The 22,395-nt window shown below is 34.8% G+C and overlaps 1 protein-coding gene across 1 annotated transcript; it reads right to left on the reverse strand.

Moving 5' to 3' along the window:
• Positions 1-548: 548 nt before the first annotated feature.
• Positions 549-7,777, reverse strand: LOC110808654 (phytochrome-interacting ankyrin-repeat protein 2-like). Its single transcript, XM_022034217.2, has 3 exons — positions 6,955-7,777; positions 5,120-5,291; positions 549-1,079 (listed from the first exon to the last, which is right to left on the reverse strand). Exons 1-3 carry the CDS (start codon positions 7,090-7,092, stop codon positions 865-867), a joined length of 525 nt encoding a protein of 174 aa, XP_021889909.1. The 5' UTR covers positions 7,093-7,777; the 3' UTR covers positions 549-864.
• Positions 7,778-22,395: the final 14,618 nt, after the last annotated feature.

Genomic DNA, 22,395 nt, shown 5'->3' on the forward strand with positions numbered 1-22,395 from the left:
AGAACAATTGAATGAAAGAAGAAAAAAATTTATTATTTATTCATTAATCAATTATAATTGACATTTATTATAGCCACTAAATTAAGAAAAAAAATAATTTTCTTTTCTAAAACACTATTTTGCTAAGGAGTCTTAGGTGTTGAGAAGTTGTGATCAATTCCAAATTCATCAAAAAAGCCAACAAAGTCAATGCCGAATATTTTAGTTCCCTTCTCATTGTTAATCTTTTTGCGGAACTTGGAGAAGGTCTGAATAACCTCATCCTTATGTTCAAAGAAGATATCCAAGTGTACCTTGAGTGGTTCACTATGGAAAAGGCATATTGATGTCCACCTAGACTAATAGTTAGACCAATGTTTCTCTTTATTTTGAAGGAAACTCTTGATTATTTGCCTAATTGACAAATTTTACATATTCTTTCTTTTCAAATGATAGCTTAGGCAAGCGTTTTACTAAGTCTTTTCTGACTAGTTTGGAAATTAAGGCTATATTAGCATGAGCTAATTTCCTGTCATAGCCAAGATTCATAAGATAAACAACCAAGCAAGTTTTACAAAAAGCAAACAATCATCAAGATTAACTACATATACATTTTCATGTTGTTGACAACAAACTTTGATGATCAAAAAACAGATTAGATTCATGTGTTAAGATAACAGACCAAGTGCACACATAATGTCAAAGCATTATACCCGAGTGTTAAAGCAATACGCTATATGTCCAAAGATACTAAATTGCAACACTAAGCACACTCCATACACAAGCTTGACAAACAAATCACGTACTTGAATATTATTTATGGAAGTATTCAGCACGGAAGATCGTTAAAGGAACCCCAGCCAAGAGCAGGACAATCAAAGAACATCAACTTTCAGAACTGTAAGAGGTATCGCCTGCTGATGAACTATCTCCTTGGATACGCTTCATCTCTTCGTATGCCCATTCCAGACCATGGCAGTAATGTACTGGTGGATTAAATCTGGTATCATTGATGTCATCTGGTAAGAATGCCCCGTTTTCTACCAGGAACTTGACTGCTTCTCTCTTCCTTTCTTTTGCTGCAGCATGAAGTGGTGTCCCTGTATTCAGATAGAAAAGAAAGATACCTTGAGCATTTATAAACCATGCTTGTCAATCAAGATTCACACTGGGAATAAAAATCTAAAATTTTATAATCAACGAATCAATTCATAAAATACAATATAAATTTTGAAGACCAATTTTAATTGGGCTGTGTGCGTCTGCGTTCACTAATATTTTGGTGATCAGATGCAGTAGAAAAGCTTGTTCTAAAACAACTTGGACAACTACCATTACCTCCAAAATATTTAATTATTGCAGGAAACTGCTGAAACTTATTTTGGACTGTAAAGCTTGACGCATTATGTGTCAAGTTCGTGACCAACAAAACTTTTTTTTGATATATTGTGATCAACAAAACTATATATGTGAATACTTCAATATTCACCACAATCTGATTTTACTTCTAGAGTTTCAGCCTGTTTTTGACACAAATTTAACAGTCAAATTAATCTCTATGATCAAACAGAACTACAAATAGATACATAGTCCTTTTCGAACAATATCTGATGGCGCATCAATGGAGATGCATATTTATTAACTTACAAAATTTTAGTTTGCTTCCAGTAGTTTTCTCATTAGCAGTATCCACATTTAGTTATATTTTACATTCATTTGAGTTTTACATGATTCCCTTGCCCAAGTAATTTGTTGACATGGAATCCTATCCTTCACACCGAGGACTTTGGGGAACCTGATTGACTTTTTTATTTCTGATCTTTTGTGCCTGTACGTGGGTGACACCCAGTAGCACCTCTCAACAACAATTCTTTCTCCTAAAATATATCCTTGAAAGTTCCTTATTAGAGCTTCCAGTTCTAATTTGATTGGCATTAAATTAGAGTCAATAAATACTTGCAGTTTCTTTCAAAAGAACAAAACATAGATACAAAGAATTTTACAACTTAAGATTTGAGATTGCATGCACTATAGACAATATGATCAAGAGGGGGCAGGTCATCATGGATGAATGCTACTTATGTAAGAAGCTGCAAGCGTCTGTCAACCACTTCTTACTCTCATTTTCATTTTCCTACCAGCTTTGGTGTTTGGCCTATAGCCTAATGGGTTGAATTGGGCCCTGACAAATTTTTCAAAGGAGAAGATATAGGCTTGGAAAGGTATTCGCTGAAGATAAAAGCTATACTAAAAATTAAGGCTTTTGTCAGGACCTTGACTTATTAGCAGCAGGTAGAGTCCTGAGTTGGTTGATTAGGAGGGCAATAGAATAGGAGAAGAAGGAAGGGACATTAGAGTGAGGGAAAGAGAAAAATAGAATAGGGAGACACAGGAATGCAGTGAGGAAATTTAGATTATCATTCATGTACTGCTCGCCAGCTAAAATCCTGCTATATATAGCTAACAATAGTGCCAAAGTCTGGTGGAGAACGGTATATATTCCTACCATACTGGACAGCTGTGTACCCAGTACTATCCTAAGTCTCCACTATGCTCCTGCAATACAAAAAAATGACATAATCATTGATGGAAAGAAAAAGCAAAAAATGAAAAGTAATAACAGAAATTCAAAACCCCTTTCTAATTCCTGCCCTTGCACTGGTTCTTGACATTTCTCCTTCCTTCCAAAAACGCCTTGTCCTCGAGGCTCAATTTGAAAAATTGCTCCTTGAGGAATAATCTCCCCAAGTGGTCTCTTCAGGCCCCATGTTCCTCCATTTCACAAGCACCTGCTTAATTGGTTTCTGCCTTCGAGTGATGATCCTTGTTTGCAGCAGTTTTTCGGGTCCTACCTTGATCTGTCATTGGTCGTCAGTAATAGGCAACTACTTGCTCACCAGAGAAGAGCTTCCTTCATATTTTCTGAGCAGTAAGACATGGAAGACTGGGTGAATGGTGAGTTAATTGTGGAATTTTAATATGGTTCAAATTTGACCCGGTGGATGAAGGGTCTAATCCGGTTTCGTTATATGGGTCTAATTCAGCTTCATCAAATACTCTTTCTGAAGGGGCCAGCTAAGGCTAACTTGTAGGCAACCATTCCCAATGGCCTGGTGCTCATAATAGATTTTGGTGCCAGTTGCTGCGTAGCCGTTGGGCCAGAGAAGGATGGTATTTCCAAATAGTGTGGTTTAGACTGGGAGTGAAGACTGCGTTTTATCATGGCTTCTATATGTTGTAACTGGAGTTGGGCTTGCTCATAAGCCATGTTTAGTGCTTGTGGCTTAAAGAGTTTAATCATAGGTCTGACCTCTTCGCTAAGGCCACGAATGGAGGAGGATATGAAGTCTTTCAACAGTAGGAACCTTGATCCTGATACTCCATCAAGCAATCTTCCTGTTTGCGCTTGTTGAATTCGTCAATGACATTAGGTATGGTTGGTTTCCCTAACAGCCTGACTCTTGAAGGTCTCCCATTCCATCATTCCTCCACATTATGCATACAGGCCTTGCAAAAGTGCATCAGTTTCCTCGCAAAGGAAGAGGGTGGCCACCTTTACCTTCTGGTCTTCAGTCATTCCGTACACCTGGAAATATTTCTTATACTGCCTCAGCCATAGTCTGGGGTTATTCCCTTCAAGGATGGAAATGTCTATTATGAGGGTTCACTCCCATGTATTGCACATGAAGGTTCGAGTGTGGCTACTTTCCCCTATCTCTCTGTTCATGGGAGAGGGAAAGTAGTCCTCTAGACGTTTGTGGGGCAGAAGATTAATTTTGAGGTGCAGGGGGAGGTTGTGATGGTGTAGGCTAGTTGCAAGAGGTAGGCTGGGAGCTCAAAATGGACCGTACAGTGTTTATGAGCATGATTGAAGCTAGAGGTTACTCTCAGCTAGAGGTCTCTAGCCTAGCATAAAGACTTCAGTCATGAAGTCTTGAAGGGGCTTCTCCCAGGTGCACATGCTACCTTCCAGTTGAGTCACACATTGGACCTCAGTAATAATAGACTTGCTCTTGTTTTTCGCCAGCTTGACAACTAGACAGTTTCAGTAGGTTCGCAAGGCTCTGATATAACTTTGTCATGACCTTGACTCATTTAGCAGTTGGTGAAGTCCTAAGTTGGTTGATACAGGGAAAAAAATAGGAGAAGAAGAAAAGTAGATTAGAGTGAGGGAAGGAAAGAAATTGACTAGGGAGAGACAAAGAACGTAGTGAGGAGATTTAGATTATCATTCATGTCCTGCTTGTCAGCTACAATCCTGCTATATACATCTGAAAATAGAGCCAAAGGCTGGTGGGTAACAGTAAATATTCCTACCATATTGGACAGTTGTATACCAAGTACTATCCTACTGCTCCACTAAAATGCTCATGCAATACAAGAAAAAGGAAGTAATTCTATGACATACGAAGCAACAAAATGAAAAGCAATAACATAAATTAAAACACCATCCTAATTCCCGCCTTCTGCTCATTCTTCACAGCCTTATCCCTTAAGCTACCTTATGGATCTTATAGCAAGAAAGAAGCAGACGAGCTTTTGAGGATATAGAACTGTCTTTTGATATGATCAAGGATTGCATGGTTTCAGACCCTAGCTTTTTCTATTAAGGGTCATCCTCTTTATGCTAGTGATTTAAGGGACTTGATTGACATGTTGATAGATTCTTAAAGTTCTCATTTACAGGTTGTACTATCTTGGTGCCTTCATACTTTTTCCTTTTAAAAAAAAAAATTGAGATTGCACTATGTTGCCCACCTAAGAAGTGATGCTAAAGGAACCATATCCTTACATGTGGTTATCACAGATTATCCATTATTTTCCAACGTTTAATGTCAACTTTAAATTAATCATTCAGGCATGTAACTATCTAGAAGTTTGTGAATGGTATGAATCAATAGTTTGCGACATTCACATGATCCCCTCAATCACTAGTAGTTCTTGGTTATATTTGATTGGGACAATCAAGCCATATAAATTAGAGGCTGAATTGAAGCAAATCTCTTACATGGAATTGAGAATAAACACTTTTTACAATAGTGAAATAAAATAGTAATCATGGCCTCAAAGGAAATGAAAAATGTTTCGGAAAGAATGCCATCAAGGAATAAGTTCTTACAAAAGAAAAAATGATACTTACAACCACATGCACCCCATGTTCTAGCATCAATATCAGCTCCACGCTCAAGCAATTCATCCATAACTTCAAGGTGGCCACCCTCAGCAGCGAGATGGAGAGGAGTAATACCTTTTGATTTTGGACCCCATGCAGCCACATTAACATCCATTCCTTCATCAAGAAGTCGTTTCACCTGTTCCAATAAAACATAATTAATAATACTCAGCCATAATGATGCAAAATTTCTATATGAAGGAATTACTGAAAGAATCAAGACATCCACTAAAATAGATGAGGTAGCATACTTTTGTTTCCTAAGATCACCAAGATATTCTGCATTACTGCCATCAGGTGCAAAACAAATTCCAGGTATGAGAATTATTTAGGTCAAATCCATATGATGAATGTTCAGTACATAGCATAACTGGACTGAGTTTTGTATGCTTTAGATACAGGGTTCATAAAAAAAATTCAAAGGTTCATACAAAGAAGTGTCTAACGGATTGCTCGTAAAAAGGACCCCAACAGTTTAGCTGAGCGGTCATCATTCCCATTAATCTGCATTGCGCTCAGATTCAGATCATAATTGTACATACACGAAAAAAATAACAATCTATAAGTTAATTCTTAGAGAAGAGTCATAAGTGCACACCCAACCAAAATGATTATTCTCATTGAGTTGCACATAGCATAACTAGACTGAGTTTTGTATGCTTTAAATACAAGGTTCATAAAAAAAATTCAAGGTTCATACAAGGAAGTGCATAACAGATTGCTAGTAGAAACAACCCCAACAGTTTTGTTAGTGCTCATCATTCCTGATACCGATGCATGGTGCTTGAGTTCAAATCATAAGTGTACACACACCAGAAGAAAAAACTATCTATAAGTTAGTACTTAGAGAAGAGTCATAAGTGCTCATCCAACCAAAATAATTAATTTAATACATTGAGTTTCACATAGCATAACTAGACCATTGTATACTTTAAATACAAGGTTCATAAAAAAAATTCAAAGGTTCATAAAAAGAAGTGCATAACAAATTGCTAGTAGAAACAACCCCAACAGTTTAGCTAGTGGTCATTAATCCTGATACTGATGGATAGTGCTTGGGTTCAAATCATTAGTGTACACACACGAAAAAAATAATTATCTATAAGCAAAATCTTAGAGAAGACTCGTAAGTGCTCATCCAACCAAAATGATTATTTTGATACATTGAATAGCCTACGTAAAACCTATGTGGAAGTTAATACAACCTGCTCACTCTCTAACCACAAACAGACACAACAATGAGAACGACTAATGATCAGGAATAAGGACTCAATATCTCTCCTAATTTGATGCATAGAATTGCCAATATAGATATACATATACTTATAAATACACAAATACTTCCACCTCTGGTGCATACAACTGGAAACCACGTGCAACAATCTAAACCAAATATTCAATATTACCACTCAGTAGTTTGGACCATATCACAATTACTGCCCATTATAGGCCAAAAAGGGTAAAGCCGTAACCTCAGGACTGAAAAAAGTATAAAACTTGGAGTTCAACAATGAAACTACTGCATCCAGCGTACCAACAAAAAAGCCCCAATATGTATCACCTCTATAGTTGAGAGTAGAGAATACAATAAGATGCAGCTGGTAATAAATAATTTCTTTGAAAAGAAAATATATATGTATTTGGAGTAATCCACCAGGACGCACCCGATACCAAACGTATATACTCACAGAAAATATACGACAAATGCGATCACTAAGTGACTAAAACCATCTGATGCGCAGATACAGGTGCTTTAACATTCAGGAATCTGATAAATGATAAAGCAAGGGAACATAACTTACCTCTTTAAGATCACCTTTTCGAGCTCCAACATGGAGCATAGTCCAACCCCTGTCATCCCTATCAATCCCACACCGGAACGACTGCCTTCTCGACAAAGTGCGCCGTAATTGATTCGTGACCAACTTCTCTTTCCTCATATCTTTTTCTTGAAATTTCTAAGTTAATCAAAAACCGCACTATGCAAAGGGAAGTATGCACTGTTCTTCAATTTTTGCAACGACAATCAAGCAGAAAACTTTGCAAGACCAGGCCGACGGAGAGATCACGTATTTTTTACATAACTGTTTCGGTAGCAACCTGGAGTCTCAAAAGATCACCAAAGATTGCGATCACCAAAGATTGCGTTTCGTAGCAGCAGATTCCCTGAGAGAAAAAGAACCCTAAAAGTGGAAAGACCCCGGATTTACATTATAAATCGGAGAAAAATTGAAGGAGAATACTTTGAGAGAGGCCCGAACAGAGCGAAATTAGCGGGAAGCGAGGGAGTGATTAGCAATGCAATAAGGGGAAAAAGGATTCAAACCGGGGCCAAAAACTCGAAGATTTTGACACAAGGTAACGAAGGCGATGAATTGGGAAGAGAATATAAACATAATTTTGGCGATGAAGAAAGTGCAAAGAGAATTTGTGAGCAGGGAGAGAAAGGTTTAGGAGAAATATTAAACGAAACCTGAATGTATTGGGAGAGAAATTGAAGGGAACATAAAGGCAAATCTGCGAGAGAATTCCAAAATCCACCAAACCCTAGAGAGACGCAGAATAGGCTCACGAAGGTCAGGGCCGATGCACGGACCTCTATTTACTCACTCCTCAGAAAGCATTTCTTTTTTTACGAACAAGAAAAAAAGAATACATTGAAAAAAGAATTTTTATTTTATTTTAGGAAAATTATTTTAGCCTCAATTTATTTTTCAATTATTTCAAAATATATTTTTGAGCAAGTAAGTGTAGTTGAGTTTGTTGCTTCTGCATTCGATAGATTTTTGTCTGGTATTACATACGAATTATAATTTATATTTTATAGTTAATTAAAGATTAAATTTTCTTTATATTTCAAAATTTAGATAAATAATTATTATATATATTATTAAAATTATTTGTGTATTAAAAATTATGTAGTGTATACTTTATAGTCATTTAAAAATTAAATTCTATTCTCATATTTAAAATTTTAAATGGATAATTATTATATATATTATTACATTAATTTTTTAATATTTTAAAATCTGAAATAGATAATAGTATATAAATTTTATCTTAATATAATTTGTGAAGTTATAATTAATATTAACACATTACTTTTGTTTTTTTATTTTAATAAATAAAAAATGTCATGTGTCATTTTTTGGTAATATATTTATTAAGAGAAGTGGGTGAAAATAGGCATTAAACTTTCTTCAACCTTTTTATAATATTTGCCAATAGTGATTAATTCATCACCATAATTAGGAGCCTATAAGATTTTACATGAATAAAATTAGGTATTAAAATTTTTGGACTTTTTTATAAGTTTATCAATGTACATATAAAAAGAACTCTATAACCATTTGATAAGTATAGTAAATAAAAATATGCAAAAGCCATATATTATAAACAAGTCTTGGGCATTGAAGAATGGCTTCATTTTCCACAACAAAGAATTTAATAATAGCTTTAGAGGAAGAACTATGATACCTCCTCTCGAGCATACATGGGTACTTGGAAGACACTATTAGAGGATACTCCAATAAAAGATTTTATCATGTTCTTGAATCCTATCTTTGCAAAAGCACTTCATCTTTACAAGGAATAGTCAATGAATAGACATCATATTTACAAAAATAATTTTGTTATTTAGATTTGACACGATAAACTCTAGCAAAGTTTAAAGTTTATGTCCATTTATCAAATATGACTAACTATAGGAGCTTGATTTTATGAATTTCAGTAAACATAGGTGTGTTAAAATACTTATTCAAAATAGGCAAATATTATTGTGTTAAATTTTGATTGATTAATTATTTGGACTAGGATTTAGGTATGCTCATATATTAGTTAAGGGGTAACCCTTGGATAGATGGAAGCAAAGGGTCTTCCCATATTGAGATAGAATCACAATTACCAACAAGTTTGAGTTTTGAGAAGGCTTTTTTAAAAATAAGAAATCCTTAACATGAGAAACAACTTGAAGAAAGGGAATGAAGAGAGATATTTGGCATTAATAGGAGCAACAAAATATCTAGAGGAATCAATTAGGAGACCCCAAGCTTGTCTCGCAATAAATATCAAATTGAAGTATTTGAGCTTCTTAAAACTAATCGGCATAGCATATAGTGTAACACCCTAAATTAGTTTCTTTATAATTTAGGATTTTATTATAAATATAATAAAATACATTTTTTTTTAATTTTTTTTATTTATTTAGAGTAAAATTTAAATAAAATTTATGGAGGATTAAATTAAAAATAATTTTGAAAAAAATGGGTGGAAATTTGGATTCTAAGGGTATTTTTGAAAGAAAAATCAAAAATTAAATGTCAAAATATAATTTAGAAAAGTTTCACCACGTCAGACGTCCGGTCAGCAGGTCAGTGAATCAGGACGCGTCGCATGGCAGCAGACGATGACGCAGTGCCACGTGGGCAATCTGCGTGCCCGTGATTGAACGGTCCAGAATCGTTCCCACACTCACGACGGCCCAGATGCATTCCCTCCCTAAACGTGATTGAACGGTCATATTTGAACGCGATCAGACGGTCCATAGTGGATCACGATGGACGGTCCAGATTGGATCACGATGAACGGTTCAGATTCACTCCCTATTTAATTACGATCGGATGGTCCAGATCAAACGCGGTGGACGCCCAGATCAAAAGTGGACGGATATAAATAACCCTCATCCGCACCAAACCCTAACCTTAGTCGCCAGACCCCCTCGCCGGAGAAGAAGACCCAGCCGCCAGGAAGGACACCGCTGCCACCCACCACTGCACTGGAGCTTTTCCGACCGTCAAAAAAGGTAAAAAAAATTTCTCTTACTCGAAACTCAATTATAAGCACACTCATGGCCAAATCGGAGCAAAAAGACTAGCCAATTGACCGAAAAATACCGGCAAAGCCAAGCGACGCCGCTGCAGAAAATTTCACAAAATGCCTCCGATAAGGCCTTTTCCGATTCCCGTTTACCGTTGTGATCATTGTGTCCTTCTCTACAGGTTGACTGGAGCAAAACACCCAACCGCAACGTGAGCCGGAGGAGCCGCCGCACTAGAGAGCTCTGCCGCCGGTAAGTTTGGTTTTTAATGTATTTTTTCGACCAACAAAGACCCTTTAACGTATTTTCTCGCAGGAATCGATGCATAATCGGCCAAATTCAGTCGAAAATAGCCAATCTGAGGCGGACCACCGCCGCGGGCGGTGGCACCATCATCGGAGCACGGTCGAGCCGCCGTGCCGAAATTCTGAAATTGGCCAAGTGGGTCATATGACTGATTTTAGGTTTATTCGGGATATTTGTAGGTATTATTAGCTCATTTTAATTCTTGAAGAAAAATTTAGGAAACTCGAGAACCACCCATAGGCGCAGTCGAACAGCGTTACTTTCAAACATCGAATTGTGTAAGGATCTCTCATCCTATTCCTTATCATAGAATTGAAGTCAAAATAAATAATATTACGATATTTTGTGTGAATTTAAAAAATATGCATAGTTAATTACGGATTGCTAATGGAACCAGAAGTGAGAAGTATCTACTGTTGTTTGTTGATTGTTTTACAGTTTATATGCATGATGGTATCTCATTAATTTATTTTATGATTTTGAATGCATGTATGGTTTATTTTATGTATTATTATCGAATCAGAAAAAAAAGAAGGTTAAACGGTAAAAATTGTGTGATGAAATGAATGGATGAAAATGCAGCCTTACTGGATATCCTAGGAGATGGTGGACGGACCGGGGACATAAGGAATCCTACTGTGAATGTTGTCTCATACCGGATTAGATATGGAGACTTGATAATTTGACGCTCATATCGGACGAGATATGTAGACTTGATAATTTGGTGCTCATACCGGATGAGGTATGGGGACGACCCGCTTCACCCTCATACTAGACGGGGTATCGAGGTTTGGTAAATTGGCGCTCATACCGGATGGGATATGAGGACGACCCGCAATTTAGAATAATAAATAAAAAGGTTCACGTGTAGCGGAGATATCCTTATGAACTCCCATGAATACCAGCAGGCTGGTGAAAAGAGCGATAGTTGTTGTGGATTTATTGATGATGAACATAGATTTATAATGTGTGTTATGATTACTGATTATACATGGAATCATGATCTGTATAATATTATTGTCTGTATAGATTGTTTTTATGAATCCCACCACGGTAATTGAACAATAAATAGTTTTATTTTTAATAAATGTATTGGTTTAAATTAAGTACTCCATTACTTGTTTTGATTTTATACCAACATTTACTTCTGTGTCGGTGATATAGTGTGATATTCTTACTGGGTTAGTATAGTTCATCCCTTATTTAGTCATTTCAGATCAAGAGGACTAGATTATAGAGCCCGATCCGCAAGAAGATGCGAGTAAGAGCTAGATTTCTTTATTTTTTATTTATTTCCTTATTTCTTGTATTTCGTTCAAAAGAGTGAATTCCGCAACATTGTTTGGTATTTTAATTTATTTGTGTAAGAAATGTAAACCCTAAACTTTTATTACACTTCCGTACTTTAATTATCTTTTATTTTCTTTAGATATTTCCGGGTCCGTTACATATAGCTTATTCTAACAAATAGGAGTAAGACCATAAATTTAGCCTCTTCTAAAGTTTCTACCAAAATCTTCGAATAATCTCATCCATATCACTACAAAGTGCTTTTGGAAGTATGAAGCACTCATTTGTTAAGGGTTGTTTGGCCTCTTCTAAAGTTTCTACCAAAATCTTCGAATAATCTCATCCACATCACTACAAAGTGCTTTTGGAAGTATGAAGCACTCATCAATCTACCATAGTTGAAAGGAAAACCACAAAATATATAGGACCTCAATTAAGAAATGCCATAAAAGACATCACAGTCTAATTCAGGTTTGATGTTGGAAATTGTGGTTGAGGAAGATCAATGATTTTAGTTATTTATTTTTGCCATACCACTAACAAAAAATGTCAGTACAACTCATAACAACAATCATCTCAACTTGTTAACTTGATAAAAGATAAAGGAAATCATTTGTAACCAATAAGTGATGGAAGGTTGGTGCACTATTACATTATTGAATACCATGATTATGTCTTGAATGGAATAGAAGAAAGAGCTTCAATGAAAACAATAAATGGGATAAAGAATTGCTCTGTCTAAATCTTTTTTATTTTCTAGCTTGATACCTTTAAAAAGTATAAATTAACGAGGAACTAAACTAAAACTATAGAAATAAATTAAGAAATTAGGTTTCTAGTTAACTCATAATTTGTATCATTAAAGTTCAATGTAATACCGTTAAAGGCATGTTTTATGCGATATTTGATTGTTCTACAGCCATTATGCCATGTCTTTCTTTTCATTGAGGACAAATTTTTATGACAATGATGGTGTTATCTTTAATATATCGACTTTTTACAAAAGCCAATTAAAATGGGGAGATTAACATGTTTAATAGAAGGAAGAATATAGATGCAAAAATTTTATATGTGATTTTTTAAGTCACATTACATAAGGATATAGGCTAAAATTGTTGAATACATTTAGCTTTTTGATATTTTAGTATAACAAAAATATTAATTCGATTAATTTCTTTAAAAGAAAATTTTTTCTTAAAAATCTCTATATGCAGAGAATGATATCTATCGTAATAATATTCCAAGAGGTATTATAAGAAAAGACAATGATGCATACAAGCCTAGTGCTTATGATCACTAATACTTTACACAACTTAAAAAATTTCATGTTCAAAAGAGACTTTTAGAAGCTCATGGTTCTTCAAATGTGATGAAGTCTTTGTAAGCCTGTTAAAAAAATATAATGATTATTAGGAAAAAACTCTAGAAAGTAGTGAAATAAAATGATCAATTATATATGAGATTGAGTTAGAGCATTACCTTACTCATTCTTAATTTCAAGGATCCAATTCTTTTTACGAAAATAATGGTTGAAAAATGAAAGAGTTTAACATTAAGGTTATGCAGAACTTGTGATCAACAACGCAATCCAAAATCTCGCATATACATCAGTAACTAGAAACTCAAAATCTTAAGTAAACCCTCCGCACTTAACCCACACTCAACAAGAGAGTGAAAACTAAAGTTATAGTGAAAGAGATAAATAATTAGAATTGAAAAGATGCCATGAGACTTACCTTAATAAGTGATTCTAATTCTTAGTGCAATAAACTGGTCGAAAACCCACTCACTCACTCACTCTTGAAAGCTTGGAAGCTTAAAGTAAAAATACCTAAATTTCATTAATTAATTTGAATTGTCATTACAAGTGCAGGTAGTGGTTCTATTTATAGAGTTGACCATTCTAATTTAACTTAAACTCTAAATTAAGATCCTAAATCTAATTCTTAATTTTAGTCTTAATAAAATACTGAAACTTAACTTAAATTAAACTCAAATACTTAATTAAAAAATTACAAAAAAAATACAGAATTAGATATAAACTAGACTCCTCTTTTTGGGTAGCTGTAGATTCCTTTTCAGACCTCAAGACTTGCATTCCTCTCTATTTTAGCTTCTTTATTTCCTTTTTTTTTGTAGGTGTTGACTTGAAGAAGGATTCAATTTATGGGTTGGAAATAGATTCTTGCTCGATCACTTTTCTTCTTAATGTAATCCTCTCATTCTCTCTGAATTCCAATTCTATAATGAATTCAATTCTGGGATTTTTGCTTCTATTTTGACTTAGGAATATTAGCATTTAACCTGCGACTGGTTGAAACAAATCTTTTTCATCTTTTGCGTTTTTTACTTTTCTTTATCTGGTTTTTCCCTGGGCGAATAGTGTGTAATTCTCCTTTATGATTGCCTTGCCTCTAACTAGAAGTCTTTAAGCCTCCTAAAGAGAAAAGGTATACTACTTTTTCCTAGTTGGACAGCGCGCCTGTGTGGGCCAGCCATGGCTTTCAAGGCTAAGATCAGGTATGGTCAAGACTCATCTGGCTTTCTTGATCTTTTTCTTGTTGTTTCTTAAGCCTCAAATTCGATTTCTTAGATGATCTAATCTTGAACAAGGAGATTGAAGGCCTTTTAGAAGCTTTTGGCACGGGCTCAGGTAATAACCCTTTAGGGACTTGAATCTTTCTTCCTAATTCTCCCAAGTCATCTTCTTGGGTAATCTTAATGCCTTCTTAGTCTTCCGGGTAAGTGGCTCTTCTTGTATCTGGGTTCACATCGTCCCCCTTTCTTCAAGTGGATTCATCCTCGAATCGTTACCTACATCAAAAAGGGAAAGGTTAGAAACATTAAATATACCAGACACATCGTACTTATTTGGAGATTAATCTTGTAAGCCTTATCATTAACATGTTCTAGGACTTATAATGATTTATTTCCTCGAGTGTCCAACTTAGATATCCATTGATTGAGAAATCTTTCCCTTTGCATATGAATCCATACCTAATCATCAAGTCAAAAAGCTACTTGTTTCTTTCCTTTATTGGCATTTCGTGCACAGGATTCATTTTTCTTCTAGATATGCTACTTGGCCTTCTCATGTATTGCTTTAACAAGTTCTGTTATCTGTTGACCATCGGTGTCCTAAATTTCCTACAAGGGTAAAGGTGTGAGATCTAACAGAGTTAAATGATTAAAACTATAAATAATCTCAAAAGATAAAAACCTTGTAAAGGTATGGATCTCCTAATATATACAAATTCTACAATCCTCTCATGTTTTTAAATTTCAGCCAGCTAGAACTCTTAACAAGGATCTTAAAATCCTATTAATGACCTCAGTCTGACCATCAGTTGATGGGTGACATGCAGTAAATAATAATAGCTTAGTTCTAAATTTACCCCAAAGAACTCTCTAAAAGTAGCTAAAAAAATTTTACGTATCTATCACTCACAATAGTCTTAGGAATGCCATGAAGCCTCACAACATCCCTAAAAAATAAATTTATGATATTTTTTGCATCATTAGTCTTATGGCATGCAACGAAGTGTTCCATCTTACTAAATCTATCAAAAACATTAAATATGTTATCATTATCTCTCCTGGTCCTAGATAATCCTAATATAAAATCTATAGATATGTCTATCAAAGGTGCTATAGATACAAGTAAATATGTGTATAAGCCATGAGGTATAATCCTAGATTTCGCCTACTTACATGTAATGCACCTACTACAAATGTGCTCAATATCTTTCCTCATGTTAGGCCAATAAAAATGCTCATACAATATGTCTAAAGTTTTATCTACCCCAAAGTGTCCCATCAATTCCCCACTATGAATCTCACGCACCAGTAATTTCCTAAATAAGTAGTTAGGCATACATAACTTATCATCCCTAAAAAAAAGCCATCATGCCTATAAAATTTTTAGAATGCATAATGCTCACATGCATGATAAACAATGAAAAAATCATTGTCATTAGCATACATCTTCTCAATATATTCAAATCCTAATAACTTAGAACTAAGTATAGAAATCAAAGTATACCTACGAGATAATGCATCAGCAACAATATTATCCTTATCTTGTTTATACCTTATTACATAGGAAAATGACTCTATGAACTGGACCCACTTACCGTGACGAAGGTTGAGCTTACCTTACCCCTTTAAATATTTTAAGAATTCATGATCGGTGTGGATCACGAACTCATTTGGCAATAAGCAATGCTGTCATACCTCTAATGATCTCATCAAGGCATATAACTCATTATCGTAGGTTGAGTAATTTAACAGTGCGCCACTAAGTTTCTCATTAAAATAAGTCATAGGACGCCCTTCATGCATTAGAACTGCTTCTATACATATACCTAAAGTGTCATATTCAAGTTCAAAAGTTGTGTTAAAATCAGATAAAGCTAAAATAGGTACATAATATAATTTATCTTTAATAAAGTAAAAATATGCTCTTGTTTTCAGTCTATACAAATTTTAAATTTTCTTTAGTAGTTCATTTAATGGTGCTACAATGGAACTGAAATCCCTAATAAATTTACAGTAGAACCTTGCCATACCATATAAACTCCTTACCTTACTGGTTGATGTTGGGGTAGACCATTTTTTGATTACTTTTACCTTATCATTGTCTATCTCAGTTTTCTGTGTACTAACTACAAACCCTAAAAATATCATTTTTTACGACAAAAGATACACTTCTTAGCATAAGCATACAACTGTTATTTCCTAAAGACCTCAAGGATAGACTTAATATGTTAAAGGTGACCCTTTAAAGACTTATTGTAAATCAAGATATCATTAAAGTAAACTACTGCAAATTTGCCTAAAACAAATCGTCAAACATGGTTCATAAGTCTCATGAAGGTACTAGGGGCATTTGATAATACAAAAGGCATTACAACCACTCATGCAACCTATACTTGGTTTTAAATACAGTTTTTCACTCATCTCCAAGTTTCATCCTAATATGGTGACATCCACTTTTAATATCTATCTTAGTGAAAATAGTATATCCACTTAGTTTATCCAATATATCATCTAACTTAAGGATAGGATGTTTGTACTTTAGTAATCTTGTTGACGGCTCGATAATCTATACACATCCTCCAAGAATCATTCTTCTTAGACACAAGTAACACTAGAATAGCACAATGGCTCAAACTCTCTCTTACATGCCCATTACCTAACAACTCCTCCACTTGTCGCTAAAGTTCATTTGTCTCTTTAGGATTACTTTGCTAGGCTGGGCGGTTGGGAATTAAAATATTAGGAATAAAGTCAACCTGATGTTCAATCTCTCGTGATGGTAGTAGACCATCTAGAATCTTTTATGGGAATATATCATCATATTCCTGCAAAAGAGAGAAAACAAAACTAGACAAAGAAGTGTTAAGACGAGAAAAATTTAGATAGACTTCCTTGTACCAAAGTACAATTAAGCTTCTTTTCTCATAAATTGCTCTTCTCACTTCTCTTTCCCTCACGTATAAACACTTTTTTCTTTTCTCTCCCTTACTCTCTCTAATTGGGCCTTATTTATTTTTTCTTTGAGGTTTTTTTACACTTAATGAACTTTCTTTATTATTATTTTTTCAGTCTCTTTTTTTCTCAATGGGTCATTGTCATTCTTTTTCTTTTCTACCTCTTTTTCTCATAGTGAACTATTATTTTTTTTTGGCCTCTTTGGGGATAAATATGTCAAAATGTGTTTTAAGCCATCTAGATGTAAAGAGTATTGATTTTTGAACTCGCATGATATACCTATCTATCATACTGCCATGGTCGTCTAAGCAGGATATGATTGGCATACATGGGAACAACATCACAACATACCTCATCTTTATTCCTACTACCTATGAAGAAGGGAATCTTGACTTGTTTGTTTACTCTGACTTCTCCACACTTATTGAGCCAATGTAGTATATAAGGATTAGGGTGTCTAATGCATGATAATCCTAACTTGTCAATTAGTATGGTACCAGTAACATTAGCATAACTACCCCCATCTATGATGAAAGTATATCTCTTCCCATTTACGTGACATCTGGTATAGAAGATATTCTCTCTTTTATCGTTATCCATTTTCTTATATTACATATTCAGTTCTCTCCAAACAACTAGGATCTCACCTTAAACTGGGGCTACTAAATTGTTTTCACAATCATCTAGTATTGTACTGTTGTCATCATCACTACTATACTCACTGGCACTCTCTGTCTCTCCATCGTCTCATAATAATATGATCTTTTTATTAGGACATTACGAAGCGATGTGTCCAACTCTAAGGAACTTAAAACATTTAATAAAACTTCATTTTTGAGTAGTAGTAGGTGGTTTAGGATTACCTTTAGATTCAGTAGAGATGGACTTGTCCCTCCTTTCTTCAAACCTCTTTCTCTCCTTTTTTTGGGCCTATACTAAGGAGTAGACTATTAATTTCCTCTAGAAGAGTTCATGTTCTTCAGTTGTCTCTCAGTCTTCATAGCCATGTACACCATCTCTTCTAAATCTATGTAGTGATTTAGCTCCATAACATTAGCAATCTCTTCACTCAAGCCACTTAAAAATCTATTCATTGTGGCTTCTAGAATCTCATAAACTCTAGCCCTGATCATCGTCATCTTCATCTCCTTGTGGTAGTCTTCCACAAACATAGATCTCTTAGTCAATCTTTGGAGGTTATGGTGCAATTTTTTGTCATAGTAAGATGAAACAAACCTTTTCCTCATGATGGACTTCATCTCTCTCTAGGTGGATATAGGTTGGTCTCAATCTCTTTTGCTGAAGGCGGTCACTTGATCCCACAAAACAAGTGCATAATTTATGAACTTGACAGTTACTAACTTTATATTTTTAGCTTCAATGTAGTTGTTGCAGTCAAAGATCAAATCTATCTTTTGTTCCCATTTGAGGTAGGTCTCTACATCATTTTTGCCTCTGTACTGGGGTATCTGTATCTTGATAGATCTAATGTCATCATCTTCCTTTCGAACTTACTTTCTATCAAGCTCACTATTATCGCCATAGGACTCATCATCATCTTGGCAATGTTGGTGTTTGGGATGGCTATGGTTCCTTCCTCCATCTCTCTCATTCATTGTTGTTGTTATGTCTTTAATGGCTAAGCTCAATGTACATGTCATCAATCCTAGCCTCCACACGTTTTTCTAAGTTCACAAGTCAATTGGCTTCACTAAGTTGTGACATATTTGCAAAAAGATGTTAATAAAAAAAGAAAAAAATTCAGTCCCTCACAATCACTCATGTTTACCTCTCGTTGTCTTCTTTCATCAAGTTAAGTGTCAGAATTGGATCTCCTGAATCAAGACAAGCAATGTTGTCTTTAAGACTACAATGAATCCTAAAAGGGATCTTGTCCTCTAGAAGTTTAGTAGTAAACACACATAAGAATATGTAATACTTTTAGTGCTTATAACTAAGTAGTTAGGATGCAATTAACCACTTAAATGCGTAATAACATGGGAGGGCACGGAAATGATCGTTTTGACTCTCAGAATCTCAATCTAATCGCATGCAATATTAAAACTTAACCATCTAATTAACCTTTCTCTCTAATTGAATTCACAACCCTAAAATTAGGAATGTAAAAACAAAAACTAGAGAAATAAAAACGAGAAAAAGAAGGACACCACGACTTACTTGATAAGTCGATCCCAACTCATCGGCTTAATTAAGACTTCAGCAACCTCACCTAGCTTAGAAGAACTTGAAGAGAAAGAAAATTAGCACTAGGCTAGTTTAGATAAAAGCTCAAAGCTTTGATTTTTATTAATTTTTAATTTTACATGGAATAGGATTTAGGATGCTACCCATATTTTGATTCCTCATTTAATAAGAAAAAAAATATATAATTAATATAATAATAAAAATCTTTATCATTATCTAAAAATAATAATTAAATAATCTTATGGATAAGGTTTTAGATTAAACTATTAATAAAATAATTAATTTTATCCTAATTTAAATTTAAATACATAAAATAATATAATAACATATTCAAAAATTAGTTTATCCTTATCCAAATCTTCAAGAGCCTTTATTTTCTTTACTTCTCCAATTTTGAGTGGAATTCCTCTCTCAATTTGCATATTAATCGCATGGGATTTATTATAAAGACTTTGTTGCAGCTTGGAGTCCTTTGAAGAAGTTGGAAAAAGGTAGGAAATTAAATCTGAAAGGATTTAGGAGAGGTAAGCCACACATACTGCCTTTATGCTATCTAAGTTGGGCCTGGATCGTGTGGGTTGCTCAAGTTGAGCGTGGATATCGTGGGCCGCTTGGGTTAGGCCTGGATTGCGTAGGTTGCTGCTACATGGGCTTAGGCCACACATGTGCACCTCTGTTGGGTGTGAGCTTTGTTGTCGCATACGCATGTGAGCCACTTCTTGTCCACATTCGTGCGCACACTAAGCGTGCGTGGTTGTTTGTTCGCATGCCTCACGTGCTGTCTCATGTGGGTAATGGACCCGCATATGCAGTTGGACATGTAGTTGCCTGCACATGTGCTAAAAGGATATCACATATGCGGTACATGGTATTTGCCATTCTCTTATGGGCTTTAGCCCACTTTGGCCATGAGGTCTTTGGGCCACCTTAGGTTGGGAAACAAATGGGCTTTTCTTCTTACCTTGTAACTTCTTCAAGCCCATGAAGCATTACTTGAACTTTAAGCTTCCTTTGGATAAACTTGGCCCACTTTTTGGAATAGTCCTATTTAGGAAAGTAGTCATGGATGAAGTTTCTTTTTTATTCATAACGTTTTCATTTAGGAAACTGAAATTTACTTTCCTGTTCAGGGTGTTCTCCTTTAGGAAATTCGAATTTACTTTCCCATTTGGGGCATTCCCGTTTAGGAAATTGGAATTTACTTTCCCATTTCAGCCAGCCCCGTTTAGGAAACAAAATGATTTTGGACTTGCTTGCTTGTTTGGGACGGGACTTGCGAGACCTGCATGTGTACCTCTGTTGTCCTACATGAGCATGACATCGTGCTGTAATGGACTCACGGATAATTATTTCGCAAGAGTCCAAATTTCTTACTTGCTACAAGATTTTATCTTTAGAACTAAATTTGGGCCATCTAGGATCACATCACGTAATTGAACTACAATAATCAAGAAAGAATAAAACTACGAGTTGAATAAAGACAATTATGGACATAAAGCATTGAGGATTCGGTTAACCCCTATGGATATAGTTGGAATGTTATGTTTAATTATGCTACCCTTATGACGATTGTACTCTATGGCTCACTTGAGTTTTTCTGATGCAGATGCTAATGTAGAATAATGAGTGCACTGTTGTAAAAAGAAAACAAGTGAATGAGACACCTTTTTGAATTTTGATCTGGTGGTTGATTGGCCTTGCTTGAATTAATACTTGATCTTAGAATTTGGTACTCCGGGATTTTTTTATTCTCTTTTTTTTAATTAACAATTTTTTTCACACATAATCTCTTTTTTTTGCTCTTTTTTTTTGCTATAATAACAACAGTAAAGAAATTTCTTGAAAATAAACCAAATGAATTAACACTTTATATAACGAGTGTTAATTTTATGTAATAAAACAAATGCAATGTAGTAAATTAGAAAGATAATAGATTTATCATAATCTAAGCTATGATACCAACTAATGAGGAACCCAAGATCAATACACAATCTAAAACCCGCATATACATAAGTAACTGGAAACTCAAAATTCTAAATAAACTCTCCCTACTTGGTCTACACTCAATAAGAGAATGAAAACCAAAGTTATAGTGAAAGAGACAAATAACTAGAATTGAAAAAATGCTACGAGACTTACATTGATAAGTGATTTCAATTCCTAACATAACAAATTGGTTGAAGACCCACTCACTCACTCACTCTTGAAAGGTTGTAAGCTTAAAGTAAGAATACACGAATTTTATTAATTAATCTGAACTATCATTACAAGTGCAAGTAGTAGCATCTATTTATAGAGTTGACTATCATAATTTGACTTACACTCTAAATTAAGAATCCTAAATCTAATTTTTAATTTTAATCTCAATAAAATACTGAAACTTAAATTAAACTTAAATACTTCATTAAAAAAATTGTAAAAAGAATCCAAAAATAGATATAAACTAGACTCCTTTTCTTGGGTGGCCTTAGATTCTCTTTCAGACCTTAAGACTTGCATTCCTCTATGTTTTAGCTTTTTTATTTCCTTATTTATCTTTTTGGTGCAGGTGTTGACTTGAAGAAGGATTTAGTTTGTGGGTTGGAAAAAGATTCTTGTCCGATCACTTTTTTTCTTCATGCAATTCTCTTCTTCTCTCTGAATTCTAATCCTGTAATGAATTCAATTCTAGGATTTTTGTTTCTGTTTTGACTTAGGAATATCAGCATACAGCTTATGACTGGATGAAACAGGTCTTCTTCATTCTTAGTGTTTTCTACTTTTCTTCATTTGGTTTTTCTATGGTCGAACAATGTGTAATTCTCCTTCTAGATTGCCTTACGTCTGAGTAGAAGTCTTCAAGCCTATCAAAGAGAAAGGTACACTACTTTTTCCTAGCTAGACGATGCACTTGTGCGGGCTAGCGGTGAACCTTCTTTTTCATCTCTTCCCTCTCGGCCATGGGCCTCCAAGGCCAAGATCACATATGGCAAAGAATCATCTAGCTTTTTTTATCCTTTTCTTTTTTTTTTCTTGAGCCTCAAACTTAATTTGTTGGATGATCCAATCTTGAACAAGGAGATTAAAGGCCTTTTGGAAGCTTTTAGTGTGGGCTCGGTTAATAGGCCCTTCTGGGACTTGAATATTTCTTCCT

The sequence above is a fragment of the Carica papaya genome, chromosome 3 (genome assembly GCF_054855325.1).
Source record: "Carica papaya isolate Zhongbai chromosome 3, ASM5485532v1, whole genome shotgun sequence".
NCBI lineage: Eukaryota > Viridiplantae > Streptophyta > Magnoliopsida > Brassicales > Caricaceae > Carica > Carica papaya.

Bases quoted from the DNA above. Each gene is read 5' to 3' on its own strand.
- LOC110808654 (XM_022034217.2), bottom strand. From the start codon at position 7,092: ATGAGGAAAGAGAAGTTGGTCACGAATCAATTACGGCGCACTTTGTCG. The intron at 5,292-6,954 runs GTAAGTTATGTT...TTATTGGAACAG, and splicing joins GAAAAGGTGATCTTAAAGAG to GTGAAACGACTTCTTGATGA. The intron at 1,080-5,119 runs GTAAGTATCATT...ATCTGAATACAG, and splicing joins AACATGGGGTGCATGTGGTT to GGACACCACTTCATGCTGCA.